General features: G+C 44.9%; 2 protein-coding genes across 2 annotated transcripts; both read left to right on the top strand.

The window, feature by feature from the left end:
- The first annotated feature begins 17 nt into the window (after positions 1-17).
- C20H1orf50 (chromosome 20 C1orf50 homolog) lies at positions 18-7,137 on the top strand. The gene is made up of 5 exons (XM_061122211.1): positions 18-173; positions 288-403; positions 5,680-5,766; positions 6,127-6,258; positions 6,614-7,137. The coding sequence occupies exons 1-5, from the start codon at positions 95-97 to the stop codon at positions 6,812-6,814; spliced, it is 615 nt and encodes a 204-aa protein (XP_060978194.1). The 5' UTR covers positions 18-94; the 3' UTR covers positions 6,815-7,137.
- TMEM269 (transmembrane protein 269) lies at positions 6,911-25,062 on the top strand. Its single transcript, XM_061119763.1, has 8 exons — positions 6,911-6,926; positions 8,921-9,039; positions 10,342-10,450; positions 13,550-13,688; positions 18,441-18,538; positions 19,225-19,368; positions 20,013-20,213; positions 24,935-25,062. The coding sequence occupies exons 1-8, from the start codon at positions 6,911-6,913 to the stop codon at positions 25,060-25,062; spliced, it is 954 nt and encodes a 317-aa protein (XP_060975746.1).
- Positions 25,063-27,615: the final 2,553 nt, after the last annotated feature.

The following is a 27,615-nucleotide window of genomic DNA, read 5'->3' as shown; positions in this document are numbered from 1 at the left end:
TGGTCGGAAGACGCGGAAGCTCCGCCCACGGGCCTTTTTGCGCATGCTCTGCAGCCTCGCGGCGCCTGGTTAGTGAGAAGAACAAAGTCCTGTCATGGAAGATGCTGCAACGCCCGGGGGGACCCAGGGAGTCACAGAAAACCAAGGAGTTCTTTCGGCGGCAGGTCGGGGAGGTAAGCGGGAGTCAGATGGGGAAAAGAAGCCCTTCCGGAGCAGCTGGTCTGCCGGGCTCCACGGGAGGCCGAGGGCGGGCGCTCACGGCCTATGTTCCTGGATATGTGTCGCAGGAGCCCTGGTGGAGCTCATCCCGAACCCCGGCGGCCTGGCCCTGGTGAGCCCCTACCACACCCACCGGGCCGGGGACCCTTTAGACCTCGTGGCGCTCGCAGAGCAGGTGCAGAAGGTGAGGGGGCGGGGCTGGGATAGTGAATGACTATCTTCTTGCATGTTTGGTCCTCCCAGCCACTTAGTGTGGAGTAGTGTTTTTTCTTGTCTCCATTTTACATTCGGGGAATACTGATGTTCATGGCCAGTTGGTGGCCTGACTCCAGCTGATCTTCTGAGACCAAACACCCCTTCAGCTGCAACTTGAGTGCCCATAATCTCTGAGAAATGGAATATTTCATGCTGTATGAGTAAATAAGGATGTCATAGTCCTTAGCAATTGCTGCCTTCACAGGTAGTGAGCCCTGAGGGAACTCAGGAAGGAAAGAATATCTCCCATCTAGCGGTCATCTAGCAGCCATCAGACTGCAGCCACTCCCTATAGTGAGCCCTGAGGAAGCTCAGGATGAAAACAGGATGCTGCTTTAGACACCTGTGGTGCATATTAAAGGAATGATTTCAGTGAGTCCAGACTCTTGTATCTTCACATAAATAGAAAAGCGCTTAATTCTTTAATTTGGATTACCTGGTTTTCTTTAATTAGCAATAGTCTTTTGATGTTCAGACTACCTGCCCTTTGTTGCAAAACCTGGCTTCTCCCCTTGCTTCATCTGAACCGTTCTCCCCGGGTCACTGGGAGTTTGAACACATGAATTTTAATCCCAGTTTTGATATTAACTTGCACTGTGACTTGAGGTAATTCTCTGGACCTCAGCTTCTTTTGTGAACTAGGAGAACTCTTTGGTCTGAAATTCTTGAAAATCCAGATTTCCTCTAATCTTTTTTACCAAGACTTCCAGTTGTAGAACACTCTTTTAAGATGTACAGATATAGGGCATTGCTACTTTAAAGTTTATGATATCCCCTCATCCTGGTGTATATGATCACATTTGGCCTTGGTTATATTCAAAGGCCTTCATTTTGCTCAAAAATTTTAATAATGTGCTCAGGTTCCGTTACGTGTATGACTCGGTACCTCAGTTTTGTTTGCAAATGCTTAGGAAATCTCCTTTGATATATTGTGTGCTTTCTCTTTCCTAGAGAGGTGAAAAGCAAAATATGTCTTTTATGGATTAGGAAAACATTATGTGGGCTTCCCTGATAACTCAGTTGGTAAAGAATCTGCCTGCAATGCAGGAGACTCCAGTTCGATTCCTGGGTTGGGAAGATCCCCTGGAGAAGGGAAAGGCTACCCACTGCAGTATTCCAGCCTGGAGAATTCCATGGACTGTATAGTCCATCCGGTCGCAAAGAGTTGGACATGACTGAGTGACTTTCACTTTGACTTTATATGTCTGTTGAATCAAATCATTTATTGGCAGGGAAGCTCCCAGAGTCACACCTTAGGCAAACATTTTCAGTAGGTTATTGAGTGGCATGTTTATTACAATGACATGGAAAAGAAAGAAGGAAGATGGTTTTTGTCTTTCAGTCTGTAATCTAGTGAAATACAGAGTATGAATTATTGTGCTGCCTCCATTTTTCCAACATTAGTCTTTGAAAAACTGAAGAAAAAGCACTCTGAAGATAAACAGAATCAAGCGCATTTCAGTTTGTGAACTGAAATGTACTTTGTAGCATGACTGACTTCTTACATGCCATTTAGGTATTCATGTGTGTTGGAAAGCACAAGAGCCCTAAGGCATGAAATTTAGAATCAGACTGATCTGTTTTGAGATTTGTGGATGTGTGTGTGTACTTAGTTGTGACCGACTGTGACCCTTTGGACTGTAGCCTGCCAGCCTCCTCTGTCCATGAGATTATCCTGGCAAGAATACAAGAATACTGTCATGTGTGGCCATTTCCTTCTCCAGGGCATCTTCCCAACCCAGGGAGCCTCTCCTCCATCTCCTGCATTGGTGTGCGGATTCTCTACCACTGAGCCATCAGGGAAGCCTTGAAACCTTGGACAGGCTACTTCACCTGTCTGAGTCTAATCCTAAAATGAGAAAGTGAAGTTATCATCTCCAAGTTCATAAGGTATTATGAGAATTAAATGAGATAATATGCAAAGGGCCTCAGAGTGATTAGGGCCAGAGTTTGTGCTTAGTCGTTAGAGGTAGTCTTTCTCTTATTTCTGTTTTAATTAGGTTCTTTTGTGTACAAAGAACAGATTTGTTGCCACCTTAAGAAAAAAGATTTATTTCAAGGCCACTCCTAACCAGAACTATCCTAGCTCAGGAACCACCTCTCTGCTTGGCCATAAGGTACCTTACTGTCCCTGGAACAAAATGCAAGTTCTTGTATCAGGGGTCATAAAGTCTTACATGATCTGATGCCTGCACTCTTTTTACATCTCCTGTCACTAAGTATTCATAAGCTGTACTGGCTTCAGAAATGCCTGGAAGCTGCTTCTCTGGTTTTTTGCATGGCTGGCCCTTTCCTTCAGACCCAAGTCAAATGTCACAACCTCAGTAAGACTTTCTTATCTATTAGTGCAATTGAGAAACTATTTTAAATTTCAGTGTGATCTTAATTTAAATTTTAAAACCTGGTAATTGAGTTAATGGCTGGAAACTTTTAAGTATATTTGGAACAATTTGAGTATGTGAATTGACTCTTCCAACTACAAATTTTTTTTTAAAAAAATAATATTTGTTTTTATTTATTTCTTTGACTGTGTTGGGTCTTAGTTGCAGCATGTGGGATCTACTTCCCTGACCAGGGATCGAACCCCGGGCCCCCTGCATTGGGAGCATGGAGCCTTAGCCACTGGACCACCAGGGAAGTCCCCCAACTATAAATTTTATAAAGTCTCAATACAGATTAAGTTTTTCCAATGAAAATATAGCATCCAAATTGATAGGTGTTGTGAATATAAAATATACACTTAATATGAAATGTAAAATGTCTCTTAACAATTTTTATTTGATTACATGTTGAAATGATAAATTTTCTAATCAGTTCAGTTCAGTCACTGAGTTGCGTCAGACTCTTTGCGACCCCATGGACTGCAGCACGCCAGGCTTCCCTGTTCATCACCAACTCCCGGAGTTTACTCAAACTCATGTCCATCGAGTCGGTGATGCCATCCAACCATCTCATCCTCTGTCGTCCCCTTCTCCTCCTGCCTTCAATCTTTCCCAGCGTCAGGGTCTTTGTTCCAGTGAGTCAATTCTTCGCATCAGGTGGCCAAAGTATTGGAGTTTCAGCTTCAGCGTCAGTCCTTTCAATGAATATTCAGGACTGATTTCCTTTAGGATTGACTGGTTTGATCTCCTTGCAGTCCAAGGGACTCTCAAGAGTCTTCTCCAACACCACAGTTCAAAAGCATCAATTCTTCAGCGCTCAGCTTTTTGATATGTTGGGTTAAATAAACTGTATTAGTAGTTTTTGGTTTTTTGGTTTTTTTGGCTGTGCCATGTGGCTTATGGAATCTTAGTTCCCCAACCAGGGACTGAACGCAGGCCACCACAGTGAAAGTGCCAAGTCCTAACCACTGGACTGCCAGGTAATTCACTATATTATTACAATTAATTTTACTTATTTATTATTACTTTTAACACAGTTACTAGAAAGCATACAATTTCATATGTGACTTGTTTCTATCCTCAAGGATAGTCGCATTAGACTGTAATCCTAATGAAGGCAGTGACCTCTTTCTCATGTTTGCCAATGTGTCCAGTGCAGTGCCCAGCGTGGCATCTGACCTGTGGTAGTTGCTAAGTATGTATCTGTGAAACACATAAAGGCTTGACTCAGCCTACTCAGTTGTTTTCTCCTCACTCATAACATGACTTATCCCTGACCTTTATCATAAGCTTCTTCAACTAACCAGCAAATTCTCTTAATGTTTCTTAGTTCAAGTGTAACCTCTTACTTTCTTTTCCTTAACAATTGTATACCACTGAAAGTTAATCAGTTTCGTTTTTTTTTTTTTGAGACTCTCTGGTGGTCCAGTGGTTAGGACTCTGTGCTTTCATTGCTGGGGCCTTGATTCAATCTCTGGTTGGACAGAGCCAAAAAAAAAGTTAATCAGCTTTTTGTGAAAAGAAATCTGGAAGTTTTTTGACAGATTTCTGATGTGTGAATGATAATCCTTCCCAGTACATTAGTTGGTTACATATGTGTCTCCTAGCTTTGAAAGTTATTTTTTTTAAAGCGATTTCCAGTGCCTTCAGTTGAATTTCCTAGCACATGACAATCTTCTGTGTATATTACAGTTGTTCCATGTCTACATCATAGTGGTGGTGGTTTAGTTGCTAAGTTGTGTCCGACCCTTGTGACCCCATGGACTGTAGCCTGCCAGGCTCCTGTGTCCGTGGGATTCTCCAGGCAAGAATACTGTAGTGGGTTGCCATTGCCTTCTCCAGGGTATCTTTCTGACCCAGGGATTGAATCCGGGTCTCCTGCCTTTCAGGCAGATTCTTTACCCACTGAGCTTACAGTCTTTTAAAAACACATTTTAAGTAACAGGAATGCAAATATAAGTTAAATATAATTAAGTATGATGTAAATAATTCAACTGAATAATGGTCAGTTTAACACATACCTTCTAATAGCATTGAAACATGTATATTATCATATGTGAAACAGATCGCCAGTCCAGGTTCGATGCATGAGACAAGGTGCTCAGGGCTGGTGCACTGGGATGACCCTGAGGGATGGGATGGGGAGGGAGGTGGGAGGGGGGTTCAGGATGGGGAACATATGTACACCCACGGCTGATTCATGTCAATGTATGGCAAAAACCACTACAATACTGTAAAGTATTTCACCTCCAATTAACATAAATTAATTAATTAAAAAAAAAAACAGATACCTTCTATATATAGTCAGGTTTCTATATCACAGGTCATAAGAGACATACCACAAGTGTCTTTGGATTTTCATTGTAAGACCCATCCCTGATTTCAGAAATGTTTAAGTGTGAGAAAATAGATGGAGAACTGAGGAATAAGTGGGGTTAGTCAGGCAAAAGAGCAAGAGGGGAAATAGATGGAAGAGAGAGCATATGCAAAATTACTTGGAAGCAAAAGCGATTGGGGCACATTGGAAGACTGAAAATTTTAAGTGTGACCAGAATCTAGAGTGAACAAGACAGATGCTTTGGGAGATAGAAAAAGAGCACTTATTTCTATGGTATGGAGTTGTGTCAGCATTGACTTCTCCTAGGCAATGCCTTCTGAGCTAGGCCTTGGGATGAGTGGGTTTTCATGGGGGAATGGTGAAAATGGGAAGGGTATGATAGGCAAAAGCCAACGTGTTGACATAATTTCACATTGGGATCTAAATAAGAGCATCATAAAGTCTTACTCTTTTCTGACTCACAGTTCAGTTTTTTCTCACCCTTAGGCTAATGAATTCATCAGAGCAAATGCCACCAACAAGCTGACAGTCATAGCTGAGCAAATCGAACATTTGCAAGAACAAGCCAGGAAGGTAAGTAGTAGCTTTTCGGTAAGCTTTCATTTTCTTCATTTAGTTCACAGGATTGACTGAACTTGCTTATAATCACTGTAACTTACTTGTTTCGGTGCCTCCTAGAAATATAGAAGTGTTGAGCAAAATAGAATAAGCCTAAGAGGTTAAGTAAGTTTTCCAAAGGCATTTTTATAACATAGTAGCATAATGTAGTCTAATTTTTCTCTTCAGTGTCATCTGGATCTCAGTCATGATTCATTGATGTGAGGGAGCAAGACCCTAAGCGTTGAACAGGTTCCAGCTTTTGTGTGGGGTGATCATTGAGTATGAGTGCTGCTACCTCTTATACCTAATTGGTTACATCTCTGTGGATTTTAGGTGTTGGAGGATGCTCGCAGAGATGCTGACTTGCACCATGTAGCTTGTAATATAGTGAAAAAACCTGGCAACATTTACTACCTTTATAAACGGGAGAGTGGTCAGCAGTATTTTTCCATTATTTCTCCAGAGGTAAGAACATTTAATTGTTGCTACAAAAACCTACTCTCGTCTTTAAGAAATTCTTGGTGTAGTGTGTATGTGTGTGTATGTGTTATGTGTGAGAAAACGTAGGCATAGGGGTTGGTAAGTGATTTTCTAGAAAACTAGAGGTGGCATGAGCCCAGAGATAACTCTGAAAAATATATGCGCTTAATCATTATCTCTGTTCAGGGAGGTACCTGATGTGTAATGCATTGCTTTCCAAGGATGATTCTGATTGGTCTGAAGTGAAAAGCCAAAAAAGAAAATTGTGGTATAATTAGGAAATGGACTCAGCTTCTTTACCTCCTACGCTGATCAGAACTGACTCCTTTGCCTTCTCTAGGAATGGGGGATGAGTCGTCCACATGACTTCCTTGGTGCCTACAAGCTCCAGCCCGACCTGTCCTGGACTCCGTATGAGGACATTGAGAAGCAGGATGCTAAAATCAGTGTCGTGAACAAGTTGCTAAACCAGCCAGTGGCTCTGCCTCCAAGCACTGAACCCAGCTTCCAGGAGTTCAGGTCCACTGAGAGTGGACTCTGACAAAGGCTGTTAGGACATGGACCTGTCACCTCCTTGTTGCCCCAACCTCTGCCTTGGTGGGAGGTAGCAAGAGAGTTAAAGTCGTGTGGGTGAATCATGAACTCCTTTGAAGGTGATCCTGTGTGGATGGAAACACTGTTGTTCTTACTTTTAGGTGGGATGGTAGAATCATATCAGTCTCTTGGGATCCTCTCTGGGTCACCTGTACCCAACCGGTCAGTTTCACAGGACCAGCCAGTGTACTTTGCTTCTCCTTTATCTCCATCTGTTCTCTCATAAGTTAGAGCATTAAAGAAGGAAAGTTTTCTTCTTCCTGCAAAAAAGGCCAGCGAGTCATTTTCCAGAAACACTTAGTCTCTTGTAACTAGAAGTGTTTAAGATTGGTGTTGAGGCTATTTAATAGTTTGTGCAATTCTAGCTTCAAATTCATCTGGGAAGCAGAGTATTGGGTACTGGAGGATGATAAACAGCCTGGCTTGGCTAGCGATAGTGTGTAATTCCAGTGTGTGGGTGTGTGTGTGCACTAAGTTGCTTCAGTCGTGTCTGACTCTGCCACCCTATGGACTGTTCAGTTCAGTTCAGTCGCTCAGTCGCGTCCGACTCTTTGCAACCCCATGAATCGCAGCACGCCAGGCCTCCCTGTCCATTACCAGCTCCCGGAGTTTACTCAAACTCATGCCCATAGAGTCGGTGATGCCATCCAGCCATCTCATCCTCTCTCGTCCCCTTCTCCTCCTGCCTCCAACCCCTCCCAGCATCACTATGGACTGTTACTTCTGCACAATTAATAAGGTCTGGCTTACTTCACTCTACTCCCTACATTGACCACTAGGTGGTGCCATTGTGATTTCCTGGTTAAGTCGGTTACCAAGTTCAGAGAAAGGAACACTGCGAAGTGATTTTGGAGGTAACATCTAGAGGGACTAAGACCCAGTGATTATATAGAGTAACCATTTTTCATTTACCCATCCACCCACCCATAAATAAGTAAATAATACTTAATTACTAAGTATTAAGTGCCTTCTAGCTTCCAGATTCTGGAGAATGACAGCTGAGTAAGACAGGCCCGTATTTCCAGGAAGCGCACAATCTAGCTGAGGAGAGTAAGTCAGCCATTACAACATAGTATAAAAAGGGCTATGATGGAAGTACATGTGGAATAGCATGGAGCACCGAGGAGAGCTACCTAACTCAGCTTAGAGAATTTAAGAAGACTTAGAGGAGCTGACACCTGCTTGGGAACTGAAAAACAAGAGTTAGAGTTTATCTGGAGGTACCAACTGTCCTCTCTATGGGAAGGCTGTCTTTCAGGGTAGGGGGCGGGTTCATTTTTGTATAGAATTGTGAATGAACAAAGGAATATCCACTTAACAAGCCACATCAACCAAAATAGTCCTGCCAGTCACGAAGAGTGACTCCTGACCAGAACACTCTTACTTCTAACAGCTAGGAGATAGGCAGATGAATAGGATGATAAAAAATTCTAGACAAAAAAAATTGCACTTGAGGGACATTGACAAGACGTAATATAACATTTGGGGAACTGGAGCTAGTTTAAAGTGAAGAGTATTGGTTGGGGGTTGTGAGAGATTGGGGGTAGGGAGTTGATAAAATTGACCTTTTATAAACCTGAACTTGACCTTGTCATTTCCCTTAAAATGTACTATTTTTCAGGACTGAGTGTAAATTACTCAGCTTGTCGTTGATCCAACAAATACTGAGGCTGGGTGTGGGAGGGTACTATATGCCTAGCATTCATACAGGCTCAAAGGTAAAGCAGTGATCCAAGCAGAGCCGAAGCCCTGTCCACGAGGAGGGGCATTATATTTCAGGGGCCCTTCATAGGCTGGACCCCAGCGTCCCTTTACAGCTTTACCCCCCCGCCCCCCAACTCCCCGCCTACCTCCCATGCACCGTGCACACGCTGGTCTTTTCACCTGCTGAGCCTTTCCACAATCATCGTGTTACACTAGTCCACTCCTCTCAGACCCCGCCCCCCGGTGCTGCCGCTTCAAGACCTCGGGCTCCCCTGCAAAACGAGGCCCCTCTTCCTGCCAGCTAAAGCCCTGTTGCCCCTCCCCTGCCTCCTGGGGATTGTGAGCTAAGAGCCAGGGGTGAGAGGCTTGGGTCGGCAGCTCCCGCACGCCTTGGCTGGCCCCTCCACCGCACAGGAAGCGGGGGAGGAGTGTGGGCCCCCACCCCATCTAAGAATGTCTGGTCCCCAGGTAAGCATCCGCAGCAGCACGTGCCTCCTCCAGACGCTGTCAGTGATCACGGCAGGGGTGGGGGCGGGGGCGGGGGGAGCGGGGAAAGCTGTCTCGAGGTGTTGGCGCCCAGCTCCGGCTTGGTCTCTTCCATCTTTTAGCCTGGGCATCTTCGCCGTTGCTGTCATCCTGCAGGGCGCGCGGAATAGCAGAGGGGGAGGGACGAGGAGGAGCACGTTGGTGTCTTCAGCTTGGACGGACCAGCGTCAGGAGGAGTCCAGTTCTCTGTTGGGCTGCTGGCCTCAAGAGTAGTGGGCGCAGTGGGGTGGCTGCGGGGAGGCAGGTCGTTTCTCACACAAGTGGCTGGGCCCGTGGCTCACCGCCTGCCCGCGGGGAAGTGTCACCGGAGCGTTCTCGCACCAATGCTGCCGGGTTCCTGGGCACAGAACCGACACCACCGCCCTTGCCTTTCCCGAGAAAGCCTTGAGTCACACGCAACCTTCCCCACTCCTACCAGGAGCAGCCCCAGCGGCAGCGGCTCGCTCACTTCGTTCTCCTCACCAGTCTCATGGCTGATTTCCTTTTCTTCAGCCTCTCCCCTCGAGACCACCCTCCACTCGCAACCCACATCTGAGCAAGACACCCTCCTACACCCTCTTACTAAATAAACATTACTGCCAAGCCACGGGGACAATGCAAGATCACACCAGCTATCACAACGGTGACCTCCCTGCAGGCTCTACCTCCAGGCGCCCCTCTCTCCCTGGCATCCAGCCTCCTCATTGTGCTTGCCTTCTTGCAATTTCCTTCGCCAAGAAGCTGCCCTCGCCACCGCCCCGCCCTCCCCGCTACCGCCATCCCTTTTGTTTATGCTTATAGAGTCGTAAATGTCATGTTGGTGGAGCCTTCCCCTGCCCCCCTCACAGACTTAGTCTTCCCTGGACACACTCAGCAACCTGACAAACCTTTGTCCAACAACACTTGTCACACTGCCTTCACTGTCCCTGCATACATCTGCCTCCCCACCCCACCCCCCCCACCCCCAGATTCCCAGCCTCCTGAGGATGCTCCGTGTGCCCAGAACATGCAGGCTGGGCACAGGGCAAGCATCAGCAAGCACATTTTTAAAAATGAGTAAACGGAAGATCATAAGCATCGGGTAGATGCTTGGGTGCGTTGACGAGGCTGGATTGTTCATTTGAGAAGGCGGCTCATGGGCCAGACTGGACAGGCTTTGAGCGAATGAGGGCAGGGAGAGGATCTCAGGCAAGCAGAGAGTGCTCCACCAGTTTATAACAATCACCGAACAACTTCTGTTGTCAGGCCTCATGCTGGGCACCGGGGACCTCGGTCGGCACTCAAGTTCCTTTTCCTGTTCTAGAGAAGGAAGACCACATGGGTGGTGCCAACGCAGAGTGCCAGCTGTCACACGGTGAGCACGAGGACATGTGGCAGTGCAGAGGAGGAGCACCTCAAGACTTGAGGGCGTGCCAGGCTTCCCAAAGAGGATCACCACCCAACCCAAGACCAGAAGCGGGCAGAGAAGGGGCCAAGGGGCAATGCAGAAAGGGCTTGCGTACCAAATGAAGGAGTTGAGCTCCATCCTGAGGGTGCTGGAGCCACCTCCAAGGAGCTGGGGAGCGACACGAGCTAGTCCTGCCGGCCACTGCTGGGCAAGGCCTCGGCTCTGACCCCTCCTGTGAGGAGCCTTCTCTGAGCCCCCTGACAGGCAGGACCCCTCGTCTATGTTCCCTTAGCAGCCTTGTCACCTCTTCCTTTCTGTGCAGGGTTGAAGCCTCTGCCAGACCAGGTTTTTGAGGGACAAGACCAAGTTTTAATCTTTTTTGTCTCAAGACCAAATGTTTGCTGAATGAATGGATTGTTCTTTTTTCCTCTAAATTTCAACAGCCCTTACTCTTGGGTCCACATCCTTTCATACCTGGAGCCTGTGCATTATGCTGCAGATGGCTTTTAATTGGGAAAGAGGAGGCCCAATTCCAGTCCTGGCTCCGCTAGTAAATGGGACAAATTGTTCAACTGTCCTGAAACCTCAGTTTCCCCACCTGTAAGATGAGTTATCACCATGAACAGTCTGTAAGTCTCCACATGCATGCATGAGTCTTCTTTTCCTGAATAGATGGTAAGGTCCAGGCAGGTACCAAGGACTTTCCTCAGCACCTTGCTCAATCTGAGCTTACAACAAATACAAAATGATCAGTGCTGTTGGTTGGTAGACAGCAGAGTACACAGGAAAGAACCCTTAAGGTGAAGTTGGAAGTCTTGTTCTGCCACTTCCAGTGTGACCTTGAACAAGTTTCTTCCCCTCTCTGAGTCTTCTTTGCTTTATCTGGCAGACCTCACAGGGCCATTGGAAACCACAGAGATGAACGTGCTTTGTGAATGAACAAGATAATTTGGTAGACAATTAATTGAACATTAATTAAACTGTGAAGCAGTATAGATGAGGTGTGTCTAGTAACTGTTGGACATACCCCAGGTATCTCTGCAAAGAGGCAGAGATGCTAGGATGCTGCTCTTCCAGGCAACAGTGGGCTAGACTGGAACAGAGGTGTTTGTTCTTGCCAGCTCAGCCCTGAGACTCAGGACAGACCAGGAGGGAAGGGTTGACAGAGAGGGAACATAACTCTAGTCCTTTGCTCCCCTTCCCATCCCAGATTTGTCTGGCTAGCATTGCTTCCTGTCTTATGTCTTGAGGGAATCTGGCATGACAAGGTCTCAGAAGTCCCAGTGACTTTGTCATTATAGCTACTGATACCCCTTGGTGAATAAAGCTGGCCTATGGGAGCAGTTACCTCTGCTGTGCTGCCTAATAAACTCTTAGCTCTAAACTCCAAGTCCAGCCCCCTCTCACCCTCTGCATTTTGGTGGCAGTATTTATGGGAAAGGACCATGACTTGTTTTAGCTCTTGCCCAGACCAGAAACGCCTGGGGCTGTACAGAGGGGCTATATGGAAGCAGAGTCTCTGCTTCCTCACCTCGAAAATGAGTGGGGATTAAGTGAGAAAACAGATGTGGAAACACCTTGGAACTTGTATGTTTTACTCAAGTGCAGGATTTTATATGTGGGTAGTGTGTTTACAACCGGTGGGGCCTCCCTGTCTCAGAGAACACTGGGGTTCTTTCTCCAAAAGCAAGGTTCACAATGCAGTTTATGTGTAAGGAGTGCACGTATTTGGTCTCAGAGTGAACACAGACACAGTGGGACTGTGAAAATGGCCAGGGCCAGCTGACCCCTGCTGCCAAAGGAGGCTGGGGGAGAGAGGAGGACTGGCAGGGGCTGCTTCTGCATGGTAAGGCTGTAGCTGCCCCGCTGGGCTGGCCATCGGAGCTCCCTCATCACCCCCTGCCTCAAAGACCTCCTTCTGCTGAGATCACGCCCCTAGTAAGAAGCAGCAGATTTAGAATCAAACAGGTGGGATTGATTCTACTTACCTAATATGTGACTGTGAGCAAGTATGTCCATTTCTCAGGACCTCAGTTTTCTCAACCATGAAATGGGGGAAACTATAGTAGCATCTCCCCAGGTTGTCAGGATCAGGAGAGAGAACGTGGTAAAAGTGTCCTGTGAACTATCCAGTGCTGTGTGTCTTCATTTTGTGTTTCTCATCCCTTCCGCTGTTGGTATTGGGCCTGCTGCTGGGGACTGTCTGAACTAGGACCCTGAGGCACCTAGGCCAGACCCTCTCCTTCTGAGGGAGGGAGTGTGCCGGGAGGGGCAAAGGAGCCTGAATCTGCAGCAGGCCATTTGTGCTTCCCTCCCATCAGGTAGCCTCTCGCCTCCTGGGCCACTCCTAGGGGTGAGGGGGTTACCTCTTCCCAGTGTTTTGATTCCTGCGGGCTCACTCTAGAGTATTAAAAGTAGCTTTGTCTTCCCTTGTAGCTCAGTCGGTAAAGAATCTGCCTGCAGTGCAGGAGACCTGGGTTCGATCCCTGGGTTGGGAAGATCCCCTGGAGAAGGAAATGGCAACCCACTCCAGTATCCTTGCCTGGAATATGGGCTGCAGTCTATGGGGTTGCAAAGAGTCGGGCATGACTGCTCGACTAACACTTAACACTTACTTACTTTGTAATGTAAAAATAAAGGAGGCTCATTTATGATAAAGGTCTTTATGACAAGGGGCTTATCTCTCAGATTGGGGAATGGCCCATACCCCTTGGACCCTGCACCGTGGGAGTGCCAGGAGGGTCACTGTATGGGCTGAAGAGAGGTCTGTGGTATAAGGCAAGAGGTATAGTCAGAGACGGGTGGAGGCTGTGGTCATGATTCATAGCTATGGTTCACTCATTTTGTTATTGAACTTTCCCAGGCATTCATCTTCAGCAACTTTGTCTCATCTCCTGGGTCTCCTCCATCAACCTGTAGTCTCCTTCATTCCAGCCAGTGAAATGATGTTGGGAGGGTGCAGTTCTGGGGTGAGGTCTAGGGGAACAGGAGGCACCTGGTCCCTGGGACCTTCTTTTGGGACTCTTTGACCTTGGCAACCCCATGACCCTCTCTCCTGGGCCCCAGGTGAGTGCAGCAGTTTCTTCCTGACCAAAGAGCAGAGCCATCCCCAGATGAATGAATTTACCTGGAAGGATGTTGTCAATGCCTTGTCCCTGGCCAACATGATCCTGGGGCTCTTCTCCATCTTCTGCAGCTTCTGCAAGTATGTTTGGGGGCCCAGCAAGCTCTTTGCCAAGAGCTGGAGCCAATGGCATGAGGGAGGGAGGGGTTTGTCTAGAGAACAAAGCACTGAGGCATACAGATTGACTTGGGGCAGGAGAAAGTGCAGTGGGTTAGGAGTCAAGGGGTGAAGATGACCTTGGCTAGGTCACATCTTGAGCCTCAGTTTCTCCCATCTTTTTTTTTTTTTTGGTCATGCTGTGCAGCATGCAGGGTCTTAGTTTTCCAACCAAGAATCAAGCCCATGTCCCTTGCATTGGGAGCACATAGTCTTAACCACTGGGCTGCCAGGGAAGTCCCTCTCCATCTTTAAAGACCTCTATAGATCTTTCCAGATATGGCAATCTAGAATGGTTTCTATGAGAAAATCAAGATTCCATTCCTGTAGTCTTTGCACAATCCTTGGGTAGGTAGGCTACCATTCATATTTTTTTGATTCTTAAATTAGAGCATATGACCTGGCAGAATAGTTAAAGTTAACCCTGTTCTGGAAAGTCTGAGACATGAGTATGGGTCACCCCAAAAATTGTAAGCAAATTGTATTTCTATGAATTGAATTGTATTTCAATGCCTTTGTGAAATCAGATCTTTAAAGATAATCTCTTCATGGAGACTTCCCTGGTGGTCCAGTGGCTAAGACTCTGAGTTCCCAATGCAGGGGGACTGGGTTCCATCCCTGGTCAGGGAACTAGATCCTACATGCTGCAACTGAAGATCCCACATAAAGATCCCACATGCCACAACTAAGACCCAGCACAGTCAAATAAATAAATAAATATTTTAAAAAAGATACGTTCTTTATTGGCTTCCTAGGTGGCTCAGTGGTAAAGAATCCTCCTGCCAATGCAGGAGATGCAGGAAATGTGGGTTCGATCCTTGGGTCAGGAAAATTTCCCTGGAGAAGGAAATGGCAACCCACTCCAGTATTCTTGCCTGGAAAATCCCATGGACAGAGGAGCCTGGAGGGCTATAGTCAATGAGGGTCGCAAAGAGTCAGACACAACTGAGCGACTGAGTGCACATACACATACACAAACAAGTCCTTTATAATATAAGCAATATCCTCTTAATCTGTTTGATTCTTTATAACCATTAGCAAGTAACTTCTCTGGATCTGTTTCTCATCCATAAAATGAGATGGTTTTACCTAATGATGTCTAAGTTCCCTTCCAGTTTGAAAATTCTCTAAATCTAGGTTTGGGGGTTTCATGAATTGGGACATACCTGCAGTAGAAAATCTCTATCTTCTTAGTTCAACCTAATCTGGGAATGTAGTATTTAAGGCCATGATGGTGGGCCCAATTCCCTATAGACACATAGTGAAGTGAAAGTTGCTCAGTTGTGTCTGGCTCTTTGCGACCCCATGGACTGTATAGTCCATGGAATTCTCCAGGCCTGAGTACTGGAGTGGGTAGCCTTTTCCTTCTCCAGGGGATCTTCCCAAGCCAGGAATCAAACTCAGGTCTCCCACATTACAGGGTGATTCCTTACCAACTCAGCCACCAGTGAAGCCCCTCTAGACACAGAAATGTGGGTCTAAACAAAGGAAATTCTAAGATTGTTTAGGGACAGCTGAGGTCTAGGGTCAGGCTCTCTGTTTGCTTTTGCTGGGCCACCTAAGCATTGCAGTCAGTGCATGAACTTGGGTGTGGCCTCCTGCGGCAAGCTGGCCTGAGATTGTTATAGCTGCTTTCAGAGGGGGTCTGGGAGCATGTGCTGGAAAGAAACACAGAATCCTTGAAGGTGGGATTTCCCTGGTGGTCCAGTGGTTAAGAACACACCTTCCAGTGCAAGGGTGTGGGTTTGATCCCTGGTCTGGGAACTAAGATTCCCCATGGCATGGGGCAACTAAGCTGATGTGCCACGACTAGAGAAGTCAGCTGCCCGCAACTACTGAGCCTGCATGCCACTGAGTACTGCAACTAGAGAAAGCCCGTGCATTGCAACGGACATCCAGCACAGCCAAAAAAGAAGGAATCCTTGAAGGTAGGTTATGAAAGATATCTTGGAAATAATTTACAGTGTCGAAAATACGTGAGATGAAGACTGATAGAACTACAAGCAGAATTTTATGGATCTATTATCATAATTTGATATTTAGCAGGCAGAAAATCAATAAGGATATAGTTGAATAGTACCCTTGACCCACTGGATCTAATTGATATTTTATATAATACTTGATCCAACAATAGCAGAATATATGTTATTCTCAAGCTGACCCAGATAGACCACATTCTGGTCTGTAAGACATACTTTAACACACTTGAAAGAATATATGTCATATGAAGTATGCTCTCAGACCATATGGAGTTAAACTAGAAATCACAGAAAGATAACTAGAAAATTCCAAAATATATGGAGGTTAAACAACTCATTTCTAAATAATACATAGACAAAAAAGTCTCAAGAGAAATGAAAAAATATTTTGAACTAAATGAAAGTGAAAATACAACTTATCAAAATGTGTGAGATGCGGTGAATGCAGTACTTAGAGGGAAATTTACACATTGTATGCATATATTAGAAAAGAAATCTGCTCTGCCAAAGTCTATGTCAAGAGAACTAGAAAACAAGCCACAGACTGGGAGAAAATATTTACAAAGGATACATCTGATAGAGAATTATGGTCCAAAATATACAAAGCTTAAAATTCATCAATAAGAAAATAATTCAATTTGAAAATGGCCCAAGAATTTAACAGACACCTCACCAAAGAAGATATACAGATGGCATTTTAGCATATGAAGAGATACTCATCAAATGTCATCATGGAAATGCAAATTAAATAACAATGGGATATCACTACACACCTATTAAAATGACTAGAATCCAGAACACTGACGATAACAAATGCTTCTGAAGATGTGGAACAACAGGAGCACTTACTCACCGCTGATGGGAACACAAGACGGTCCAGCCCCTTTGGAAGATGGTTTGGTGGCTTCTTACAAACTAAGCATAGTCCTAGCATGAGTCAGAGTGTCAGCGTTAGTTGCTCAGTCATGTCCAACTTGTTGCAACCGCATGGACTGTAGCCTGCCAGGCTCCTCTGTCCACGGAATTCTCCAGGCAAGAATACTGGAGTGGGTAGCCATTCCCTTTTTCAGGAGATCTTCCTGACCCAGGGATTGAATCCAGGTCTTCTGCATTCCAGGCAGATTCTTTACCATCTGAGCCACCAGGGAAGCCCAACTCCTACTGTACAATCAAGCAAGTGAATTGAAAACTATGTTCAAAACCTGTACTCAGATGATTATGATATTTTACTCATAGTTGCCAAAACTTGAAAGTAACAAAGGTATTCTTCAGTAGATGAATGAATAAATAAATTGTGGTACATCCAGACAATGGACTATCACTCTCAGTGTTAAAAACAAATGAGCTATTAAGCCCTAAGAAGACGTGGAGGAACATTAAATGCATATAATCAAGTGAAAGAGGCCAATCTAAAAAGGCTACATATTATATGACCTCTACTACATGACATTCTGGAAAAGAAAATATGGAGGAAATATGTCTCCAAATATATGGAGACAATAAGAAGGTCGTAGTTGTCAGGAGGGTCGGGGAGGACATAAATAGGTAGAGCACAGAGGAATTTTAGGACAGTGAAAATATTCTGTATGATGTTATAATGATGGATATATGCCATTATACTTTTGCCCAAAACTGTAGAATGTAATACCAAGAATGAACCCTAAGGTAAATTATGGACTTTGAGTGATTGCAATGTGTCAGTGTAGGGTCACTTTTGGCATATACTAAGGCCAGAATGTATCATTCTGTTGAATGATATTGATAATGGGAGAGGCTATGCATATGTGAGAACAAGGGTAATGGATCTCTGCATTACTCTCAATTTTGTTGTAAACCTAAAATTTCCCTAAAAAATAAAGTCTTTGAAAAAATTGAAAAGAAGGAGGATCTAAAGTCAGTTACGTAGGCTTCCATCTTAGGAAACTAGAAAAAAAGAGCAAATTAAATCCATAGTAAGCAGAAGGAAAGAAATAATAAAAATTAGAATAGAAATCAATGAAATTGAAAACAAGAAGTCAATAAAGAAAATCAATGAAACCAAAATCTAGTTCTTTGTAAAGATCAATATAATTGATAAACGTCTAGCCAGGCTATCCAAGAAAAAGAGAAGATACAAATTACCAATATCAGAAATGAAAAATGAGGAATCATTACATGGACATTAAAAGTATAATAAAGGAATATTGTGAACAACTCTGTGTCCACAGACTTGATAGCCTAAGATGAAACAGATCAACTCCTTCGAAGATACAAAACTCACATTGGAGAAATAGATAATCTAAATAGGCTTGTATCTGTTAAAGAAATCATTTGATACAAACCTTTCATTTTACAGATGGAGGAACAGAGGCCACAGTGAGATGGTTGTGGAGGCTGGGTTAGGACCTAGGATCTCCCTCGCCATTGAATACGCCTGGAGTTTAGAATTGGAAGGGACCTTGTTTCTTAATGATTACCTATAGAGGGCAGCCCTTTAAGAATGTGGGTTGAGAATGGATGTAAGTCTGTGTGTGTGTGTGTGTGTGGTGTGTAAGGCAGCACAGATCAGAAAGGATGAGAGTTAGGGACATGTAGGAGTGTGTATATGTGTGCTGGCTAGCATAGGAAGCATATTGGTTTAGTCGGGGGTGGGTAGGGGTGGAGTCTCTTTGATACTGTGAGAGAGCTGTCCTGTTTGGCCTGTGGGCCTGCACTTTAGGAAATCCTCCTGCGCCTCCTGGATGGTTTTGGTCAGCTTTCTATTAGACATGGCTATCGGGTCAGCGACTAGACACCTGAACATCTGCTCCAGATCCGGTGAGTCCAGGCCTCAGATTCATCATCCTGACCCAAGGAGCACCCATTCAGTCAGCTCCCCTGTCCTATAATATCCAGCAGGCTTCCAGCAGTCACCACCCCTGTTCAGTCCCTCTGAGCGTAGCAGAAGCAGCCCTAGAACAGGAGTTTGTGGGCCCTGCAGCCTAGATCTAGCTACTCTGCCGGTTCACTTGTGGATCTCTGGCTGTCCTTCTCCTGGCCTTCACTTGGCTTATCTGCCCTGTCTCCCTGTCAGGGCGGATCTGGGAGTGGGAGCGGTGGTTGTGGTAATGGAGGTGTGGAGAAATGAAAAATACCCCAAGCAGAGCAACTCACTTAAAATATAATAAAATATTCCCAAGTAAGATTTTGCTTGAAAAAAAAAAAGGGTTCCATATCATTGATTTGTTTCCAATTGTGGTCCAACCCTTGCATGTTGAAGGACAGGAAAACTGAGACCTAGACAGGAAAAGACTTGCCTAAGGCCACATGGTCAGTTTGAGGCAGAGCCAGAAGGAGACCCTAGTCTTTGATCAACAGACCACCCCAGGGAGCAGCATTGCCTTCTGGCCCCTCAGGGACCTGACAGCAGGATCCTGCTTGTCACCACTCCAGCTTCCCCCACCAGAGGGGACTAAGATACAAGACATGTGAGTGAAAGTTCTGACTTTGGCCTTCTGGAGCAGGAACTGAGCTGAATGACTTTGCAGTCTTCACCACCTTTGGCCTGGCCTCAGCCCTGCTTCTAGGCGTGGATGGACCTCTGAATGGGTTCCTGGCCATCATCTATGTGTTAGCTATTTCATTCCGCCTCTGTTTTTATTCAGCCGGTGAGTGGAAACCAGACTTATGACTGAGGGTAGGAAACTGTGGAGGGGAGAAACTGTTGGATGTCAGAAACCCAGGGAGCAGTAATTGACACCTCTCCTTCCTTTTATGGAGACCCTCTTCCTTCCTTCTCTCCTGCTCCAGGCCCACTGGAGGTTACAGGTTGCCTTGGCTGAATCCTGGTCTAGGGGGTGGGAACCCTTGGTTCTTGAACCAGCTGTGTTTTTTCTTGTTGTGTGACCTTTGGATGGAGCACATGGCTTCACAGACCCTAGAACTAGAGGTCATACTCCAGTTTCCCAAAACAGATGGGGAAACTGAACTCCAGGGAGGGTAATTGCCTTGCCTAAGGTAACAATGTAAGGGGATGCAGAGGCAGACGGAAAAATCTCAAAGGCCTCTTCTACAGAGGCTTCGTAGGGGCCAAGGCACAGGCCTGGTCCTAACTGCTTGCTTTACCTTGAGGATCCAGTGCAAAACCCACATGTCATCTCCGAATAACTAAGTTCTTTACAGCTGGACGCTGCCCTGAGAGTAAGGGAATTTGGAATGTGGGGTAGGCAAGACCCAAAGAGAGAAGGGCTTCCTCCTGTGGATGCTTTAGAGCAGTGGGAAGCAGCTAACCCCATCTTTTCTTTCTCTGCAGGCATTCCTTTCACATACAAGGGTCTACCCTGCCCCTATGCTTCCTGTGTTTTGGCTTCCACCTCCCTCCTGACCAAAGGCAACACATTCATTCTCTCTTGCATGGCCTCACTCATGATTCTGTTCATGATGGACCAGAGCTACTACCCACATGACGAAATCCTGGAGTCTGAGAGCTGGAAAAAAATGGTCTATCTGGGAGGTAAGTGAAATATATTGCTCTTAATGTCACTAGTGATCCTTTATTATCATTGCTGCTCATTGCCAGCCTGTTTCTCACCCCACCCTCCCTCTCTCTCTCACCCTGCTCTATTTTTCTCCATAGAACCTATGATATCATCCCCTGAAGTGTATTTATGTGTTTGTTGTCTATATATACTAAACCTGCCCCCCTCCACCCATAGAGGACTCTTTTTTTATTTGTGCCATAATCCCTAGTACTTAGGATTGTGCCAGTCACAATAGTAGATAGTAGTAGATACTCAAGTAAATATTTGTTGGATGTTATTAAGTTCAGTAGGAATTTAGGAACACCTGCCATATACCAGGTACTAAGAATCAAATTGGTAAACCAGACAAATACTTCCTCCCGATGGGGGAGTCAGACACCAAACGAATCTTGGCAGAAATAACTAAAAATATATAGTTTTGATGTGTTATGACACTACAGCATGTTCTCAGAGGGCATCAGAGGGTGACCTAGTTTAGATGGGAATGCCTAGAGGGAACGAAACCTGGGTGAAATTGGTCAAAAGGTAAAAACTCCACTTACAAGATAAGTAAGTTCTGTGCATGTAATGTACATCATGGTGTCTATGATACTGTATTGTCTATTTGAAAGTTGCTAAGATAGTAGATCTTAAAAGTTCTCATCACAAGAAAAAAAATTTGTAACTTTGTGAGGTGATGGATACTAACTAAATTTATTATGGATATCATGTTGCAATATACACAAATATCAAAGTTGTTGGTATACCTGGGACTAATACCACGTTATATGTCAATGCTATCTCAATAAAACTGGAAAAAATTAAAAACACATGGAAACTACAAGATGATTTGCCAGGTAGTGGGAGGGGTGGTTCAGAAAATGAAACAGAGCTTTGTGAGTGCTCTGAGGCAAGGAGCAGCCAGATGCATTTGAGCAGCAGTGTGGCTGGACTTGCTGAGAGAGGGCTGGCAACAGACTGAGGCCAGTGAAGCGAGCAGACGGGCAGGATTGGGATTAGATCCTGGAGGCAAATGAGAAGTCTCTGAAGGGATTTATGAGCAGCAGTTTTACACGTTCACTTTGACTGTAGTGTAGAGAATAGATTGTAGGAGACTCAGAATGGAAGTAGGAAAACCAGCTTTCTGTCACATGAAAGGTGATGGTGGGGGTAAAGATGGAGAGATGTGACATGAGTGTTGGAAATATTGTACAGCTGATATTGAGGAAGCAGGCTCTGGGCTATAGCAATTGAGTAAAGGGTGCCAGGCCCTGATGCCCTGGTCACACTGGGGCCCTGGAAGATGTCTCCCTAAGATTTCCCTGATTTATGGTCTTCTTCAAGGAACATCGATTTTTCTTCTTTTGAAATGCGCTCATGTAAACAGGATGACATCTATGCTTAGTTTCTATGTGGGTCCACTTGGTTTGAAGTGGCGGCTCAGATGATAAAGAATCTGCCTGCAATACAGGAGACCCAGGTTCAATCCTTGAGTCTGGAGGAGGGCATGGCAACCATTCCAGTATTCTTGCCTGGAGAACCCCATGGACAGAAGAGCCTGGCAGGCTGCAGTCCATGGGGACACAAAGAGTCGGACGTGACTGGGTGACTAACACTTTCACTTGGTTTAAGGGTCCTGGGTTCCATCCTGACTCTCCCCTTTAAGTTCACACCCTTTCTGCTGTAGCATTAGCACCCACAGCCCTGTCCAAGTTCTAAGTGCTGGCTCCTCCTGTGTCCCAGTTGGCAGAGGCACAATGAGGGGAGAAGACACCTGGTTTGGAGCTAAACAGACCTGAGTTCAAGTTCTAACTTCAGCACATATTAGTTGCCTGAATTTGAGCCTGCTGCAGTTTTCTTCATCTATAAGACGAAGCTGATAATCCCTACCTTGCAAGATTCTTGAGGTTAAATGAGGTAATGTATATAAATCCTCTGGCACAGATGTGTCCTGTAAATGGAAATTTCTTAGCCCCTTCCTTCCCTTCACTCACCCTTCTCTTATCTCACTGCAGCAGTGTTTCCCACAGTGTTCTTTGTAGACACCATCGATCCCCTCTTCTCAAAATAGATGGCACATTTGACAGCCTTCCTTGGATTGTCTGTGCTGTGTGGGCAAAGGAGGGCTAAACCTCACAACCCTGACACCAGTTGATGCTGAAGCCCTGCTGGATAGACTTCAAAATGCCTGCTGTAGATACTGGAGTGCAGCCAGTCATCTTTTTAGACCGAGTTCCCTTCTCCCCCACAGAGCTCTGTACATCTGAGGAGCTGCTGTACGGCCACTGAGACCTTTTCCCAGGACAGCTTTGGTTTAAAATCTTATCTCATTAACTCAACAAATCAATGACTGTTCTCTAGATGTAGTATTCCAATGTTCCAATACCTTTCTGTAACTGCTTCTTATCCTTAGAAGTGGTCTTTTTCAGGTCCCATGTTCTGATTTCTCTTGAGGAATATATGCTGGTTCCTCTCAGGGAAATGCCATAGACGATACACTCCCTCCCTCCATTTGAGCTTTCTGAAGCAGTCTGTGTCTAGTTTTTGTGTGTGTGTGTGTGTGTGTGTCTAGTTTTTAACATCCAGGCAGATGAGGGATTGAATCAGGATCTTGTCCGAATTATATCTCCTCTGTTTCCTTATCTGAAAAGCAGACTTAATCCTAAATCACAGGGTAATTCTGAAATGCACATAAAGTACTTTTTGTAACCTACCTAGCAGACTGTCCAGTGCAAAGTGTGTGTGCCTGTGCTCTATTATGTACAGTTCTTTGTGACGCTATGGACTGTAGCCCACTGGGCTCCTCTGTCCATGGGATTTCCAAGGCAAGAATACTGGAGTGGGTTGCCATTTCCTCCTTCAGGGGATCTTCCTGACCCAGGGATTGAACATGTGTTTCCTGCATTGGCAGGCAGATTCTTTATCACTGAGCCACCTGGGAAGCCTCTAGTGCAATATAGATCTCCACAAATGTTGGTGCCCTTTGGTGGTAAATCTGAGATTGAAATTGTGTTGTGGGAGTGGAGTGGGGAGGGTGCTCCCTCAAGACCACCCCTGGGTCAGTGCTTCTCTAGGAGGACTCACAGGATTCTGCAGAGTCACACATATAGCTCAGATTTGTTATAGCAAAAGGATAAAGCAAAATCAGTCAAGGGGAAATTGAAAGGAACCAAGTCTGGAGGGAACCAGGTCCAAGCTTCCAAGCATCCCCTCCCCGTGGAGTCAGGCAGGACACAATTCTCCAGCACTGAACTGTGACACTGCTTGTGAAGGTCTGTCCTCTAGGAGGGTCTTTAGAGACTCAGTGCTGAAGGCATTTACAGGGGCTGGACACACAGGTCCTCTCTGCCTGGCGGTGGTTTAGTTGCTCAGTCGTGTGCATCTCTTGTGACCCCATAGACTGTAGCTCTCCAGGCGCCTCTGTCCATGGGATTTCCTAGGCAAGAATACTGGAGTGGGTTGCCATTCCTTCTCCAGGGGATCTTGCCAACCCAGGGATTGAACCCGAGTCTCCTGCATTGGCATGCGGATTCTTTACCACTGAGCTGCTAGGGAAGCCCCTCCCCTCTGCCTAGCATGTACCAAAATTCCAGACTTCCATAGAAGGAAATCAATGTTCTGCATTAACTACCTCACTTGTATAACCAGTTGCTCTCACCAGTTTTTATCAGTGTAGGAAACTTTATTATTCAAGATTCTAGGCTCCTGGCCCATCTTGCAAGCAGGATTTTCTAAGGATAGCAGTCCTGAGCCTGCTATGTTAACTCTTTTCCACATGTGTATAATACTGTATTGACCCCTATCACATGTTAAACTTGAAACAGTATGAATATACATTTTTTTTCCTTTTCTTTTTCTAACAAGAGATCCAGGCAACTCAAATGTATTCTTGGCTAAGACTGATTTCTGATCTGAATTTGACAACACGGAATCTGAGATGGCATTGTTGTTGTTCAATTGCTAAGTCATGTCTGACTCTGTGACCCCATGGACTGTAGCACGCCAGGTTTCCCTGTCCTTCACTAACTCCTGGAGTTTGCTCAAACTCGTCCATTGAGTTGGTGATTCCATCCAACCATCTTATCCACTGTCCCCCCCTTCTCCTCCTGCCCTCAATCGTTCCCAGCATCATGGTCTATTCCAATGAGTTGCTCTTTGCATTAGGTGGCCAAGTACGGGAACTTTAGCTTCAGCATCAGTCCTTCCAATGAATATTCAATAGTCAGAGCTTCCCTCGTGGCTCAGATAGTAAAGAATCTGCCTGCAATGTAGGGGACCTCGGTTTGATCCCTGGGTAGGGAAGATCCCCTGGAGAAAGGAATAGCTACCCACTGCACTATTCTTGCCTGGAGAATTCCATGGACAGAGGAGCCTGGCGGGCTACAGTTCATGGGGTTATAACAAGTCAGACACAATAGAGCAATTAACACTTTTCAGAATTTTTGAGCAATTAACACTTTCACTTTCAGAATTCCAGAGAATAGCAGGGAGAGATAAGAAAGCCTTCTTAAGTGAACAATGCAAAGAAATAGAGATTGCATTAGATTGTAATTATCTAGTTACACAAACTTCATAAAGGTAAGGCTCATGTGTCAATGGTTTTAGTGTGAGTTAAAACTGAAGGCTGAAAAGATGGGGATTGGACTTAGAGGGTGGAAAATACACACAAGACAGCTTCATAAAAATTGAGTGTTTGCCTTTTTCCTTCTTCTAGGTGTCATCATGCTGTTTTTGTGTCCATTCTCTATAACTGCTTTTTACTGCCTGATGTGGTCACTCTCCTACATCTTCTTTCCAGATGCCCTGTGGGGCAAGGCAGCATGTCCTCGGTCATGGTCCTGAAGATATTAAACAGCCCTACCCGCTCCCACTGGCCTCTGTGGGGTTTCTGCCAGCATGGTGGGCCAAACCTTGCCTCACCCTCACTGAATCTTTCCTTGTCTCTGTTGTGCAGTGCTAGATACATGTGGCCTTGAACCAGAGCAACCCACAGTCGGGCCAGTGGCCTGTACTTCTTCCTCTTTATTCAGGATTCTGAATCCCTTGGTGACAATAGTTTGTATCATACAGAACAGACTTTTTTCCAAGCTAAACTTGGCCTGGGTTTGAGTTCTAGTTCTGTTACCAGCTGTGTGACCTGGTGCACTAAGGCTTGTCCCTTGGAAATGAATGAAACCCTTCAGGATTGGTGTAGCCTCCACCTTGTCCTGCCTGAATGTAATGACTCCAGGGGTAAGGTGGGGCTTACTAATGGGTTTCTTACATTTATAGACTCTGGCTCTGTAGAGCAGAGCTGATGGCAGGGCAATTCTGTTGCCCCATTTATGTGTAGGATTTTGTAACTTAATATTCTCTATTTTCACAATTAAAACTTATGCTTTTTGCTTTGTTTAGAGATTAGACACATTGGCATCTTGAGGGCATCATCTGGCCTCCAGGATCTCATTATGTGTTTTCTTTTCCCTAAGCTCTAAAAATACTAAACTCAAGATATTCAAAGGACGTTTCATATTCTAAAATCCAGATTGAACAGAAATAAAGAGAACTGTATGGAACCCTCAAGTGGCACGTCATAGAGAACTCAGGCCCACTAAAAGTCACGCTCGCAGCACTGCCTCTGGACTTTCCACCTCCAGGTGGTGTACTAGAGGATCGTTGGCTCATTCTGCCCCTTCCTTGAAGGCAGTGGCACTCCACTCCAGTACTCTTGCCTGGAAAATCCCATGGATGGAGGAGCCTGGTAGGCTGCGGTCCATGGGGTCATAAAGAGTCAGACACGACTGAGCGACTTCACTTTCACTTTTCACTTTCATGCCTTGGAGAAGGAAATGGCAACCCACTCCAGTGTTCTTGCCTGGAGAATCCCAGGGACGGGGGAGCCTGGTGGGCTGCCGTCTATGAGGCTGCACAGAGTCGGACACGACTGAAGCGACTTAGCAGCAGCAGCAGCAGCCCCTTCCTCGGCCAGCGCACCAGACCACCTTTACCTCAGGTCTAACTTCTTGAAGTTTGCAGAACAATATATATTGCAGGTATGCATTAACTCTAAAGTTAAATGAAAAAAGTCCACATTGCTATGATTTGGCTCTAAAGGAAAAGACAGCACCCTCTTTTCTCCATGGCTTTCTGTTCATATCTGTTATAGCACTTACATTTTTTTTTCATGGATAGATGAATAGCTCTGTTTCTTAGATTTTTAAGTTCCCTCAGTTTACATTTTCGTGTTTCTGCTGCCTGCCACAGTGCCCCACACTCAGAAACATATACTTTGTAGATTAATTGATTTGGTTGTGCATTCTAGTGAGTTATATACAAAGTTAGAATAATATAGTAGGAATCTTACAAATATATATGGGCTCAGACATTTCAGTGTGATGCCCTTTAATGCTGAACCCTCATTTCATTGTTGCTATCCTTCATCAAAATATTTTAGGAACTCCACGATGATAACTGTCTTCACATAAGTTCTTAGAGGTCAGCACTTAGCACAGTGCCTAGACATAATAGGTGCTCAAAAAATACTTATTTTGCTCAGAGCCAACTAAATTAGTCTAAAAACCTAATAATATTTAATATTAGCCAATGATATCCTCTTTTTAAACCAAAACCAAATTAGCTATTGATTTTGGCCTCAGATGACTTCTGGCTATTTCTAGAACTTGAACACTGTTCAAAGGAAGAAAATGCAATTCTGAAAGAGGATTTCCATATCCATTCTGAGCCATAGCAGCAGAGCTGAAATAAATATGTAGACTCCCAGAGGAATGCTTTGAAAGGGAAAATACACCTTGTACTTTGTTTATAACAATAATAATCATACTACATCACCTCAAACAAAAATTTAGGTTAGCGATATGAGGATAGTTATAGATCAGTTGAGAGCTGAAAAACTGTTAGATTCACTAAGAAAAAAAAAAGAGGAGGTACCAATAAACTCAGCAATGAAAGAGGAGAAATAACAATGGATATGACAGAAATACAGAAGATTAGATCAGCTATAAATCAACAAATTGGACAACCTAGAAGGAAGGTCTTCCAAGAGTGAATCATGAAGAAATAGAAAATCCTAATAGATTAATCACTAGTAGAGACTGAAACAGTAATCAAAAACTTCCCCCAAAACAAAAGTCCAGGGCCTGGTGGGGTTACAGGTGAATTCTACCAAACATTCAAAGAAGACTTAATATCCTTCTCAAACTACTCCAAATAACTGAAGAGGAAGGAATACTTCCTATTTTACAAGGCCCACAACACCCTACACTAAAAGCAAACAGAGAAAACACACAAAAAAGGAAAATTACAAACAAGTGTTACTACTGAATATAGACACAAAAATCCTTAACAAAATATTGGCAAACCAAATATACAATATATTAAAAGGATTAATATATTAAA

Source organism: Dama dama, chromosome 20 (genome assembly GCF_033118175.1).
Source record: "Dama dama isolate Ldn47 chromosome 20, ASM3311817v1, whole genome shotgun sequence".
NCBI lineage: Eukaryota > Metazoa > Chordata > Mammalia > Artiodactyla > Cervidae > Dama > Dama dama.
The sequence above is the reverse complement of the archived record's forward strand: the minus strand, read 5'-3'. Positions and strand labels throughout refer to the sequence as shown.

What these genes read in the sequence shown, in the direction of transcription:
- C20H1orf50 (XM_061122211.1), top strand. Translation starts at nt 95, where the DNA reads ATGGAAGATGCTGCAACGCCCGGGGGGACCCAGGGAGTCACAGAAAAC. An exon ending in TTCGGCGGCAGGTCGGGGAG is followed by an intron (nt 174 to 287) that starts GTAAGCGGGAGT and finishes TATGTGTCGCAG; the next exon opens with GAGCCCTGGTGGAGCTCATC. An exon ending in TCGCAGAGCAGGTGCAGAAG is followed by an intron (nt 404 to 5,679) that starts GTGAGGGGGCGG and finishes TCTCACCCTTAG; the next exon opens with GCTAATGAATTCATCAGAGC.
- TMEM269 (XM_061119763.1), top strand. An exon ending in AGAGTGCCAGCTGTCACACG is followed by an intron (nt 10,451 to 13,549) that starts GTGAGCACGAGG and finishes CCTGGGCCCCAG; the next exon opens with GTGAGTGCAGCAGTTTCTTC. An exon ending in AAAAATGGTCTATCTGGGAG is followed by an intron (nt 20,214 to 24,934) that starts GTAAGTGAAATA and finishes TCCTTCTTCTAG; the next exon opens with GTGTCATCATGCTGTTTTTG.